Raw genomic sequence first — 12767 nt, 5'->3', positions numbered from 1 at the left:
TGATGTTGAGCTGCACTGGGAATATGTGCATGAGCCACGGGAGCTCCCGTCGAAACACTGCCACGTGGACGATGACCGGTCAAAACTATGCTGAGTCAGCAGCGATACCGGGTCAGCCGAGACAAGGGACTAAACTTGTCCGATTTCAAGAGTTGGAGATGCAAGTTCTCCGATTTTGAAGTTTAGAGCTTGTTCGGAAGTCATTCACGCTCCACGCTTCATGAACTCAAGGATGGAGCAGAGACGAACATCGTAGCTCTGGGGCTAGCTTCGAGAAGCTGTGGTGTTTCGTAGTGTATTTTCTAGAAGTTTAGAGAAGCTGAGAAATCGCCGCTTCATGGAATCCTTAGAACGCCGAATTCACTAAAATTACAAGATTTGCAACGGTTCGTTTAGTCTCTCTCCTCTCTTCTTTCTTCGTCAACGAACAGAATCACGCCTTTCCCTTCCTTCTTGGGCTTCCATCCTGCCTCCAAATTGGGTTTCCAGCCCATGGGACGATCTCCAACCGGCCTAATATGTCGCTAGACGTGCTGGCATGCCAAGTAGCGACAGAGAAGCTTGTCTCAAAAAAAAAAAGTAGCGACAGAGAAGCTGATTTTGTTATCGAACGGATGGGGAATCGCTGCATGGAGCAAGAAGCTAGGTTCAGAAATCTTTGAAGTGTTGGGAGAGTTTTTGAACAGGCTCTTAGACTAAACCTAGAGTTCGCCAGTAGTTGAGGACGAAAAGTATACTTCTCTTTTAAAAAATATTGATCCAAAGACTTGCAAAATAAGGCAGAAAATTAATGTTTTTATAAGCCAGAAATAGCCCAGATAAGAGATATCACATACTATCTTTCTTGTTTATACCGAGGCCACGTAGGCCAAATGATTTGACTCCATGAGTAAATTCCTAAGCCCAGACTAAGCCCTAACCAGTAACCAGCCAAACTAAGTCTTCGACAGTTCGACTTGCACACCATACAATGCTCTGATACAATTGGATCTTTCCCTGCCAGCGGCTGCTTACTACTGAGAGAATGGCAGGCGGCTCTTGTTGGTAGCGCGGCCGCAGAGGATCGCGTTGGTCGGCACGGGGAGCTCGTCGCGGACGGAGTGCGTCGGCGTGTACACCCGGAGGTAGAACTGCTGGCCCAGGTACCTGCGCACCCAATCCTCCGACCTCACGTTCCACATCCCCACGTTGTCCAGCGCGATGAAGATCGCCGTCCACCCTCTTGGATACACCTTCGCAAACCAACAACAAAAGAGGTGAATAAAAACGCACTGACAGTATCTTGATACTACCACTAAGCATGAATGAAAAGAAAGAAAATCTTACCTGCACCGTGCACCTCGTGACTGCATCCACGAGGTTGTAGCCTTTCCTGCTCTCCTCGCTCCACGCCCCCTTGTCCATCCTATGGACGAGACGAGCAGAATGATCATGGAGCAGAGTATATATACATATGCATCAGCCTCACGATGACCTGATGTACACGTACCCGACGACGAAGACGCTGTAGCCGTCGAGGTGCCAGCTCTGGACGCTGTCCTCGCTGTTCTCGAACACGACCTCGACGAAGCTGCGGTGGTCGGAGTCCATGACGGCCGTCTGGTTCTTAAGCGCCGCGTCGGCGCCGGTCCCGTTCTGCGTCCCGCTGTGGGTGGCCGCGGGCGCGTCCGGGATGCCGTCCATCCGGAACACGCCGCTGATGTTGTAGTAGTCGGCCAGTTTGAGGGGCGTGTCGGCGTCCACGTACGACACGCCGTTCACGCCGTACCTCGGCTTGCCGCCGACCTGCCCCGCCGAGTTGGCCAGCCGGATGGTGCGGCTCACGTTGATCGAGCCGTAGTGGTACGAGCCCTGCGGGTTCGGCCGCGGCCCACTCGCCGTCAGGTTCGTCCTGCACGTGGTCACCACGGCAAGCTCAGACCCAAACACGCCGATTATCACTAGAACGGACGGTCGAGATGTCGTGATCCGTACCTGATGGAGCGAGCCTGGTTCAGTGAAAAGTCAACGTCACTCTGGTTCCCGGCACGCAGCGGCCCGGAGACGGGGCCGGTCGAGCCGGCGTAGCGCAGCACGGCGGTGGAGTTGAGGGTCTGGTTGGTGAACCGCGACGAGACGGCGATGTGGTAGCTCCTGGCGGGGCGGTCGGCGGTGAAGAGCACGGAGAGCGACTGGCCGGCGTGGACGTCGAGGGAGGTGTAGGTGTTCTGCACCGTGTGGGTGCCCTCCACCTCCACGAGCGTTACGTTGTGGTCCTGGATCATGAAGTTGAGCGTGCTCCGCAGGCCGACATTGGAGATGCGCAGCCTGTACGTCTTCCCCTGCTCCACCGTGAAGTTGGCGCGCCCCGGGCCCTTACCGTTGATCAGGATAGCGTCAGGGGAAGGGAGCAGCTTCCCGTCGTCCAGCATGGCTTGGAGAGCCTGACAAGCAAAACCAAGACGGTCAGTTACACACACCAAAACTGAAATGAGCCGACAGATGAGTGCATTTCGTGCAAGCCAACGCCTTGCTTGGTGACACATGTACCTTGTGGGTAGTGTTGTACCAGTCGCCGATGAGCACGGTGAACTCGTCGGCCGGTGGGGGGAAGGGGACGGGGATCCGCGGGCGGCTGTTGATGCGGATGGCGCCGAAGCCGCCGGCCGCCTTGTGGAAGGCGAGCGACGGGAAGTAGAAGAAGCTGCCGATCTGGTCCTTGGCCTGCATGTGGTACGTGTAGTTCTGGCCAGGAGGGATCGGGCAGTTGGTACCGGACACGCCGTCCTGCCACGAGTTCTTCCTTTGCTGGATCCCGTTCCTGTTCATGAGTTACTGTGTATTACGAGTACGTTACTGTTGCATTTGCAAAAATAATGGATAAAAGTGCTTCAGTAGATTAATTCAGCAGGTAACTTATTTGTAGTCGCCGAGATATCCGGAAAGGTGATACGAGATATATTTTGCAGTAATTAATTACCATCAAATTAAGAACGAATAGGAGAGACATCACAATGCATGCAACAGAATTACCCATCACTGTTGTTCTGTGTTTGCAATTGGCAGTGAAGGAATTTGGCATGCATCTATTTTTGTTCAGTGACTTGCTGAATGCTGATCGCCGTTTCAAGATCAGATGCGTTGCAAAGCTTAAACCAGACGGCGCTGCGCGACTTGAGTGCTACTACACGCAAAAAAAAACTCCCCTTTTACGACCGCTTTTTTTGATCTGGACGACACCATAAGTTAATGCAGATCTAAAAAAAATCTAAACTGATGCAAATTAAAGTTGTCCAACGATGTTAGAGCTAGTAAGCTAAAACCGATCACAGACAGAAGGAAGTAATTAATGCAGATTGAACTGGTGCATGCAACGCTTGGAAGAATGTCTCGAGTAAGCTAAAAAGAACTTGCCATGAAAGCAGGAACGGCTCCGGCAGCCGGTTGCGCACGTTGATGACCAGGTTGTCGTTCGTCTGGCAGTCGACCTCCGGCCCCGGAAACTGCCCGTTGATCAGAATACCCTACAGAGATCGAAAAGCAAATGTCGTCGCAGTTAACCTCAGATGCAGCGCAGCACAGATTAGAACAGCATGGCTAGCTTGGCTCTGCACTACATGTACCTGCTGCGGAACTCCTCCGAGCGGATTGATGTCGCCATAGGTGACCTCCCAGTCGAAGAACCTGTAGGGAGCCTCCGCCTGCGCGGAGAGGACGAGGGAGAGGACGCACGCGAGGGCAACCACTCGCGCCGCCGCCGCCGCCATCTCGACCTCCGAGGGGCAGGAGACGAGACTAGATGGGATGGCGCGGAGAAGAGATGGATAGATAGATGGCTCCGCGGGAGTAAGAGATGTGGAAGGCCGGGTGGGCATTTATAGACGGCGGCCCCTCCCGCGCCGTATAGAGATGGAAATCTGTTGGGATCATATCTCGAAATATTTTTTAATCTGTTACGATGTGCAGGTTGTTACAAAAAAAAATCCTTTTTGGAGATGCGCCCCCCTGCGGCCATGCCAGGCTGGCCTGACGGGCCAACTCTGGGCTTGGATTTTCGGCACATCTGGAACTGGGCCTTGGCCTGTGGGGTGTGTATGTGACACACTGCAGAAGCCAGAGTCCGACCCTCTAAAAAAAAGAAGCCAGAGTCCGTGTCCGGGATAAAATGAATCGAGAGTCCGTCCACTTCCAGGTGGGCCCTCCCCACCGTAACTGCAGGCCGGCTCCTCCTCCTCCCGCGGAAGAACCGGCCACCGGTAACCGTCGCCACCGCCTCCCTCCTCCTCCTCCTCACGTCGGTGCGGCGGCGAGGATGCCGTGCTGCGGGGAAAGCGATCCTCCCCATGAGGCCATCAGGGTCCTATCCCAGCCCCAGCGCCACGGCTCACACGGTTCGTCCATTGATTCGATTTGGTCGCGGTGGGGGTTCCGACCGGGGTCTGAATGCCTGACCGGGGGTGGGGATTTGAGCGCAGGGAGGAAGCCCTGGAGGTGTGTCCGGTTAATCGTCATGCTGCTGCATGCGCTCTTCATCGGCGCCGTCTTCCTGCTCGATCCGACCCTCCGGAGCCAAATCCGCCGGGATCAGTGGTATAACCAGCCCCCTCTCCCCTCCTCTGTTCCTCCTTGCCTGTGAAACGTTTCCGTTTGCTTAGATTATATGCTAAGATATCCGATGTTTGGAGTCGATTTTCTCCTGGCTTGTGCTGGCAGCTATTGCTTTTCCCAGCTACCATTTATTCGTGTAATTAGTTCGTGTCATCTCTTGGCCTGCTTTAATTTTGAAGCAAAATAGTTTTGGTGTGTCTCTGCGAAGAATTGGAATTGTATGCCCATAAGTGCCTGATATGTTTGAAGAATATTAGTACTGAGTGGTTCTAATGTTTGACAGCTTATTCAGAATTTATGGATACTGGAAATTCATTATGATATCATATATCTGTTCTCTGTTTTTCATTAGCATCTTGTTATCTACTCCCTCCGTTCCCATATTAATTGACGCTCAAACGGATGTATTACAAGATATGTTACTGGTCATCTGTCTTTAGCCTTCCTACTGTCCACTTTTGATGCCAGGTACATGAGTTTATATGGAGGGCTGGTGTTGTTTACCTTGGCGCAATACCTATATACAGCTAATTCATCACCAGGGTAATTCGTGCTTCTCAATGTTATTGAGCCCTAGAGGAAGGATTATGCATAGGAACAGCGATGCCTTTTACCCTGCACCTCATTTGGTCCTTTTGCTGTTAGGTATGTGGCTGATATGTTGAAGGCTGGATCAGCAATGCACGCAACCTTCATTAATACAACAACAATCTCAAAGTAATGTCGTAAGTTCTTTTGTTTTACCTTAGTTAGATATGTGTATATTTGAAGGGCTGGAGCCTGCCAGTTGCGCAGACTTACTTTATGCTAAATTAAAAATGTTTTTTTATGATTAAGAAAAGACAGGTCTGTTCAAAAAACGGGAGCTTAAATTATTTCATGAGTCGCAGCAAAATAGAGCAACGCAACCCACAATCTGCTACACCTTCGTCGCTTTTGCAAATGATGGATCTGTATCCTCCTCGATCATCCAGCAGGTGCACTTGTCTGGATTTCGAACTAAGTTTTTTCCCCTATTCCGAAGTGTAGTTTTCAATATGTATTGCCATCTATTTTCGTTTCTGTGATATGGTTGTATGTTTCCATTTTGTTTAGGGATTTGACCTGCTCTTACTGCCATCTCATTCAGGTAATCTTATTTATTCTAAATTTGCGGGCCTATTGTAATGTTCTCTATAGTCAAGGCAATGATAAAATAACTGGTGGTAACCAGCCAGCAATATACCCGTCTTGGAATATTGATGTTAGTGCTTATGGCAGAACAAATAAAATTCTCTGGAAAAATATATAGAAATTAAAGATCAGTTGACTTACTATCATTGATGTACATATCATTTCAAGCATGGACTATGTAGTTTGTCTTATGTAAACTTGATTTAAAGATCAGTAGAAAGCAATTAAGCAGGTCTTGTGTCATGTCCAATATGTTTGATTACTAGATTATTATGGCATGTGCTTACTGCTCTTGTTTGCATACCTATGAAGCTGCACCCTAGAGGGGTTAGGGTATGTTGTTCCTGACCAATGTGTACCATACCATTATTATGGGCATGACATAAAAAATGGTCATTGTTTGGATGGTTGCCGCATTCTAGTTAATTTTCCATGCCAACGGTGGCCATTACTAAAAACATTGCTTGCCAATTTTTTGGTAGGGCAAGCTTGGTTCACACCAAACACAACCTTAGTGTATACAGCACCAGTTATGGCCTATAGGGCAGTAATGTGTCAATTATGTTACTCTCCTTTCTCATTGTACCCCATGAGTCGCATATTACAAACCACAAGAAGACTTTCTATCACTTTATGCTTCATTACCATTAACCAATCTGAGAATCTATTTGGCAAGGTAGCAGATTGTTTTTATATTGCATAATGCATAAAGAACTAGTGCAAGCTTACTCTGCTCAGCATAATATTGAGATTGTGTATGTGAGATTGTGTATGTGAGTTTGTTATTCTCAAATATCTATGTCACATCAACTTGCAATGTCCATGAAATATCTTTAACTAGAACACATTTCTGTCATGCTGGTCGCCAAAGCTCATCTTTTGGTGTTGACTACCTTTCACAGCCACCACGAACCAAGCATTGTCATGATTGTGATAAGTGTGTTCTCCAATTTGATCATCACTGTACATGGCTTGGAACATGCATTGGCATAAGGAACCATTGCCGTTTTTGGTGAGATTTTTATTTACACGTTTTGCAGTTTATCTTTTGAACACATTAAAATCTCGAATGCACGATATATATTACGTGTTGTAGTTTAGTGTATGCTATTATGTGCAAATGCCGCAACATCCTTACCTTCTCCAGTTTTTGTACACCGCGGTCCCTATTGTTTAACAATAAATCCAGAAGCTCCCTGTGCAGAAGTTATGTTGGAATGCAGGACTGCTCTTTTACCAAATAATGAGGCCATGCCCTCATAGTTTCTCGAGTCTCTACTTTCTCAATTGCTTGATTTCAATTGGAACTGTGTACTGATGACCATTCCCACCCTTTCCCTTAATATTGATCTAGTGGGATTGGCAGGCTTTTACTTCTTTTTGCCGTACAATCCATCAAGCTTTACTCAGATAGTCATATATACCAAAATCCAGTTACCAGTGTTTAACATGATGTCATGTATCTTGTGAATGTGCTTTGGACATATCTGGGGCATGCTAATTCTTAACTCCTAACTGAAAGTACACCGGGTAGGTTTACAGAGTGCCTTGTTGGCATTGTAATGCTTCTGTGGCTCCTGTACTTCTTTTAATATAAAAGGAAAAATAATGAGAAGGAGAACTAATGATTATTAGACTTACGAGGTCTCCCCAATATAAGTAGAATTGCAGCTCTCACAGAAAAAAAAAACTAGTGATTATTGGACTCAAAGTCTCCCGGATGTAAGTAGAAATTGCAGCTCTCCTCCATTCCTTTATTTCTGTTAACAGCTATGTCCACTTAATATGCATTTAATTTTAAAAATATTGCTCTTAAATGCTTCTGATGATATATTGGAATATATATATGTGATGTTATGTTCTATTTTATGACTCATCAAAACTATATCCAGCTTATGTCATTGCATAAGTGATATTTTCTAGGTGGTACATATTTGGACAAGCAAGTTTAGTTGTTTGGACTGTTGCTCTCTACATCCAGTTCTTACATGTGGATATGAACGGGTCCTGGTATGTACCTTCACCTTTTTAGATCTAGTTTCACTACTCATGGTATGTACTTTGGTTTTCAATTTTGTCCGGCAAACATTTTATTTGTTTCTTAATTGACAGGTTGAAGGGTTTGACTGGCTTGACACTGTTGCTTCCGTTGATATTAATCCTCATAGTTTTGCTGATCTTACTCATGTTGCATACGTAAGTTTTTACGTTTATATTCACAGTAGTCTGTTCTTTCAGAATTTGCAATCTGCTATGCAGAATACAAAGAAAACTATAATGATAGCTATTGACATCAGGTTATCTTCAGGCTGTTTTTTTTTTGGGATAAATAGATGTAAGGCAAATATACATTGCCAAGTTGAGCTTGATAGAATTAGCACTCTAAAAGTTACACCAAAATAGTTGTAAAGCTGAATATCTTACATGTTGTGAAGTCGCAAATTAACAATGACCTCTTCACTGGTGATTATTGTATTCACGAGCTTGTGTATATCTGTAGTTACCTTGCTCTTACGAACCAAACAACATATGAAATTGCCAGACGGAAGCGAATATCTTACCTAAGGTATGAAATGGCTGAAGACTAGCATTTTTCTAGTTATATTTGCTTGTCTCTAGTCCACCATAATGAATCGATCAAATGACACTTACAGGGGAGTTCCTAGAAAGGTACATCCTTTCAGCAAAGGTATCTGTAGGAACCTCTATGACCTCTGCCTCTCTAGACAGAAGGGATATGTTCTGGAAGCAGTGCCCCCACTGGACGAACTAGAAGCCCGGGCTAGACCCTACACCTGCCGGGATGTAATCTGCTGCCGGTGCTGCTAGTACGCGCTATATGTGAATATACTTAGTTTAGTTTAAATGATGCATATAATAACATGGTAAAGATACTTGTGGCTCATTGATGTTGTACAGGATATATAGGCACCTTTCTGTCTCCTATAGAATGCATCCGGATCAAACGATGCCATTAGATTGATCTGAGTATGCATGTAGATTTTTCAGTTTATTCCTTGTAGTTAAAATAGTTTGAACTTCGTCGCACATTCGCTGTAGAACATTGTGTCTGGACGATGTAGCTCTTATGTTGAAATGCACAACTGAAAACTCATTCGGTCTGTCTCTGATGATTGTTTGTCATCACTACTGTATATACGTACATATCAGCTGATCTGAAGGTTTTTAGACACTGAAAACAACGAAGCTACAAGCTGATCTGTAGTAGTATGTTGAAACGTAGGTTCAGCTTTTGTTTCTAAAAGAATCAACATTTCAGGTTCCAGTACAAGACATACTAGTATATTTCTCAGAAACAAAAGGAAAAACAAGCCAGCATTACATCACATTAATATGTCTTCCGTTGGTGGATTAGACAGCAAACTTGCTTCCATCTTCACTCGAAAAAAAAAACTTGCTTCCATCTTTAATTTCACTGGAACTCGGCGGGCTTGAAGAACTGCACATGCAGGCCAGTGGCGACGAGCCCCCAGAGGTTCCCGACTATGAGGACGAAGCTGAGCCCCATGCCGAGGCTCCCCAGCGCCCAGTTGATGCACCACATCGCCGTGCCCCTCCCGGGCTTCATGATGGCCAGCCACATGAAGCACGGGTAGGCCAGGGTGACCGGCAGCGATATCCCGCCGAGGAGGCCGGCGAGCTCCGACAGGAAGGGCAGCGCGACGGCGATCAGCAGGTTGATGGCACCGAAGAAGGCGCGGAAGCCCGCGCGCAGCCACCACGGGCACGGCCGGTTCTTCTTGTGCACGTACCCGGCCTCCATGTTGTCGAACACCGGCATGGCGTAGATCTGGAACGTGGTCAGGCAGTTCACGATCACCAGCAGGGTGGCGAGACCGATCACCAGCCGGGACACGTCGCGGCCGTGGAACTTGTAGAGCGCGCTCAGGATCCCGTTGGGAGGTATCTGGTTGCCGTAGGCCCAGAAGCCGCCGATGGCGACGGGGTAGAGGCAGAGAGCGACGACGAGGTAGGCGAACTTGACGCCCTTCCACATGGGCACGTGAGAAGGATGCTTCAGCGTCGACGGCATTGTGCCCTGCAAAGAGAACACACTCACTCTCAGCGACTTTTCTTCATCACCATTCGTTCTCAAAGCGGCACAAGGACATGAGCAACGGATAACGAGACTAACATGCACTACTTGGGAGGAGAATCTCTTTTCCCGGGTTGACTGTTACCTGAATCTCGAGCACAAGATTGTGCCCCCTGAAAGCGAACGCGATGATGCCCAGGCCATTGAGGACGGCGATGGTCCTGGCGACGTCGCTGCTGGCCTTGACCGGGTCGTAGGACACGCCGGCCACCCTCCCCTTGGCCACGGAAATGACCCAGATCATGGTGCAGTACCCTACGGCCGCCGTCGCCCCGACCAGGGACACGCCGGCGATGGAGTTGAGGTTGGGGAGCTGGGACAGCACCACGGCCACGCAGACGAAGACGACGTACCACTCCACCATGGTCGGCGGCCGCGCCAGGCACGCGGGCCCGCAGGCGATGCTGAAGAGGATCTTCATGCTGCCGCCGCCCACGATGATGAGCGCCGTGCAGGTCCCCGCCGACAGGTACATCGTCGGGAGCAGGGCCAGGATCTTCCCCCATCTCTCGCCTGTTGGAGAAGGCCGAGGCAAGGCATGCATGTGATGAGCATGGAAGAGCGCGAAAGGGACGACGTCGTTTGCCGCACGACGTTGCCGTGCTAATAATTAAGTCTGAGATAAGCGCGCGCGGGAATCGGGGACCTACCGAAAACGGTGGTGGCGAGGTGCATGTACCGGCTGTAGCGTGTGCCGCCGGCGACGGGCTCGTGGAGGTTCACCAGCAGCCGCAGCGTGTAGAGCTGCCACGCGAATGCCACGGTCAGGCAGACGATCGCCCACGTCCTGCAAGAACCCAATCCACGGGCCGGAGAAATTAAGTAACGTGTAGTCGTGTACTATAGGTTCATCTCTCGATTGAATAAGTAGAGTAGCTTAGTAGGTACCATCCGAGGGAGGCGAAGGCGGCGGGGAGCACGAGCGCCTGGAAGCCGACGCCGGAGCTGAGGTTGTGGAAGGCGGCGTAGTAGGCGTTGCCGCTCCTGGACGCGGTGATGGGGAGCCAGGCGTCGCGCGGGTCGGCGAGCTTAGTGATGTGGCCGACCTCCTCCAGGTACCCCCTCACGCTCGCCACTGCCTTCTTCACCGGGCTGGCGAGCGGCGACGCCATCGCGCGCAGCGGCGACCTGCTGGGCGCCGGAGAGTGCATCTGCGACGGCGGGGCGGACACCGGCCGCGGCGTCGGCGGCGCCGACTGCACCTCGCTCGTCATGGCCGCTCGCTCCCTCCCTCCGGTGTACGTAGCAGTATGTGCTAGCTAGCTATAGCTGTACCAGTGTAGGTGCCCAGACCTTGTGCGAGGAGGTGAGCTCGGTTGGTTGCTGATTCTGGCAAGGCTCGGCGGCACGGGAGATTTTATAGGTGGAGTGTTGTCACGCCAGCGCGGTTGGTGAACGTCGAGTTCGTTGAGCCATGCGGCTTTTGGGTGTGGACACGGTAAGCCGGCCCGGGCAGCAGCCTCGATCAATAGTGTGGCTGGTGAGGCCGAGACTGGTCGCAGCCATACATGCAGCGGCGACACGACACGATCATACGGTCTCGAGTGCATGCTGGTCATAATTAATGTTGGCACTAGAGAGCACACGGCAGCGCTGTGTCACCGGCCGGTCGATCTTTCGAGGTGGGATCGTCTGGCCTGCCGGCCGGCCTGACCATTAATTTGTTTGTGCAAGGTTAGATATGCATGGTCAGATACATATATGGACGTTTATGCAGACGTACCGCGCGCATCGTCGGCCTTGCGTTTTTAGGAGCAACGCAAGCACGCTGGTGGAGTGACTAGCCTGAGGTGCAAATATGGAGGGAAGTGGTCAAATTTCCTGTTGGAAATTAATTATCAACTCATGAAAAGTATGGCATATTTTTTTTGGAAATGGGGGCAAAATATTTGTATGAAAACTACGTGGAAGAGAGCCTCACACAAGATATCCCACAACTCACGAAAAAAATGGGTCTAGTTAATAACGGAAAAATCGGGCTAAAACCAACACAATCCGCTAGCTAAGCGGCACACGTAAGGTACCCACACACACCTCTTTAAAGAGAGCCTTGCCGAGATACCACACATGTGTCACCGTCATCACTTCTCCCAAGTAGGTACCATTGCCATCCCTAATGCTCAAGCAAGCGTCTCCTACGTTGCCATAGATGATCGTCGACACAATCCACACAACAGAGGCAGTGCGGAGTCACATGAAGATCCGTATCAAAACTCAGACACCCACAATGAGGACATCACAGCTCCAACTCTGACAGAGAGCTATGAAGAAGAAATATGCAAGGCTAGCGTCACAGAAGACCAATGAACATGCCACCTGTTGCCCGTCATTGTCGCCACCAAGACCCCACCTCCGCATCTTCGACTTCACAGCAACAAACAATTAAATCAGACAGTCTTGTGGACACACCCACGCTCTCCTTGTCACGCCGATGAGGAGCGCCAACATTAGATCCATACACCGAAGTCGTTGCTCCGACTTCCGTCGAAGTCCCCCAAGCAAGCCTCGGGAAGAGCCGCGCCACATATGTGCCATCGTGTACACGTGCACATGCGCGATCTCTTGCATTGGCCAAAGCCAGCAACACCCTACCTCTTGCCGCCCAGGACCTCCATGAGTTGGTGTCGCGCTCACGCGCCCCCACGTCGACACGGACCTCAATGTCTCACAGCTGTAGACCCGCGCCGCCCGCCATGAACCTTCATGTGTCGCTGTTGCGCATGACCTCCCAATACCATGAGCGCTCAGAACCGTGCCGCATCCTGCGCCAACACACACGCACCCTCGCATGCCGACGCGCGCCTCCATAAAGCCCAACAGCCCCCACGCCACACAACTCGAGCGAGGGCAAACGAAAACGGTCCCGCCACCGCTGCACGGGCTTTGTCCG

General features: G+C 49.8%; 3 protein-coding genes across 3 annotated transcripts; 1 reads left to right on the top strand and 2 right to left on the bottom strand.

Annotated features, from left to right (window-relative positions):
• Nucleotides 1–775: 775 nt before the first annotated feature.
• Nucleotides 776–3842, bottom strand: LOC123046321 (L-ascorbate oxidase homolog). Its single transcript, XM_044469648.1, has 7 exons — nucleotides 3603–3842; nucleotides 3394–3503; nucleotides 2530–2800; nucleotides 1975–2423; nucleotides 1490–1891; nucleotides 1327–1405; nucleotides 776–1232 (listed from the first exon to the last, which is right to left on the bottom strand). The coding sequence occupies exons 1-7, from the start codon at nucleotides 3744–3746 to the stop codon at nucleotides 1014–1016; spliced, it is 1674 nt and encodes a 557-aa protein (XP_044325583.1). The 5' UTR covers nucleotides 3747–3842; the 3' UTR covers nucleotides 776–1013.
• Nucleotides 3843–4126: 284 nt separating this feature from the next.
• Nucleotides 4127–8886, top strand: LOC123046323 (protein S-acyltransferase 10). Its single transcript, XM_044469650.1, has 11 exons — nucleotides 4127–4370; nucleotides 4455–4569; nucleotides 5056–5130; nucleotides 5233–5304; nucleotides 5430–5564; nucleotides 5683–5716; nucleotides 6663–6772; nucleotides 7684–7770; nucleotides 7873–7956; nucleotides 8261–8326; nucleotides 8415–8886. Exons 1-11 carry the CDS (start codon nucleotides 4145–4147, stop codon nucleotides 8587–8589), a joined length of 1179 nt encoding a protein of 392 aa, XP_044325585.1. The 5' UTR covers nucleotides 4127–4144; the 3' UTR covers nucleotides 8590–8886.
• A 105-nt stretch (nucleotides 8887–8991) lies between these two features.
• On the bottom strand, nucleotides 8992–11217 carry LOC123046322 (lysine histidine transporter-like 8). The gene is made up of 4 exons (XM_044469649.1): nucleotides 10766–11217; nucleotides 10528–10664; nucleotides 9963–10390; nucleotides 8992–9820 (listed from the first exon to the last, which is right to left on the bottom strand). The coding sequence occupies exons 1-4, from the start codon at nucleotides 11089–11091 to the stop codon at nucleotides 9194–9196; spliced, it is 1518 nt and encodes a 505-aa protein (XP_044325584.1). The 5' UTR covers nucleotides 11092–11217; the 3' UTR covers nucleotides 8992–9193.
• Between the last annotated feature and the right edge of the window lie 1550 nt (nucleotides 11218–12767).

This window comes from Triticum aestivum, chromosome 2B, assembly GCF_018294505.1.
Source record: "Triticum aestivum cultivar Chinese Spring chromosome 2B, IWGSC CS RefSeq v2.1, whole genome shotgun sequence".
In the NCBI taxonomy this organism is placed as follows: Eukaryota; Viridiplantae; Streptophyta; class Magnoliopsida; order Poales; family Poaceae; genus Triticum; species Triticum aestivum.
Note: the sequence above shows the minus strand (reverse complement) of the source record. Positions and strands in the feature narration are given on the sequence as shown.

Bases quoted from the DNA above. Each gene is read 5' to 3' on its own strand.
- LOC123046321 (XM_044469648.1), bottom strand. From the start codon at position 3,746: ATGGCGGCGGCGGCGGCGCGAGTGGTTGCCCTCGCGTGCGTCCTCTCC. The intron at 2,801-3,393 runs GCAAGTTCTTTT...ACTCATGAACAG, and splicing joins GAGCCGTTCCTGCTTTCATG to GAACGGGATCCAGCAAAGGA. The intron at 1,406-1,489 runs GTACGTGTACAT...TCTCGTCCATAG, and splicing joins TACAGCGTCTTCGTCGTCGG to GATGGACAAGGGGGCGTGGA.
- LOC123046323 (XM_044469650.1), top strand. From the start codon at position 4,145: ATGAATCGAGAGTCCGTCCACTTCCAGGTGGGCCCTCCCCACCGTAAC. The intron at 5,131-5,232 runs GTAATTCGTGCT...TTTTGCTGTTAG, and splicing joins ACAGCTAATTCATCACCAGG to GTATGTGGCTGATATGTTGA. The intron at 7,957-8,260 runs GTAAGTTTTTAC...GTATATCTGTAG, and splicing joins ATCTTACTCATGTTGCATAC to TTACCTTGCTCTTACGAACC.
- LOC123046322 (XM_044469649.1), bottom strand. From the start codon at position 11,091: ATGACGAGCGAGGTGCAGTCGGCGCCGCCGACGCCGCGGCCGGTGTCC. The intron at 10,665-10,765 runs GTACCTACTAAG...GGGTTCTTGCAG, and splicing joins GCCTTCGCCTCCCTCGGATG to GACGTGGGCGATCGTCTGCC. The intron at 10,391-10,527 runs GTAGGTCCCCGA...CTTCTCCAACAG, and splicing joins CCTCGCCACCACCGTTTTCG to GCGAGAGATGGGGGAAGATC.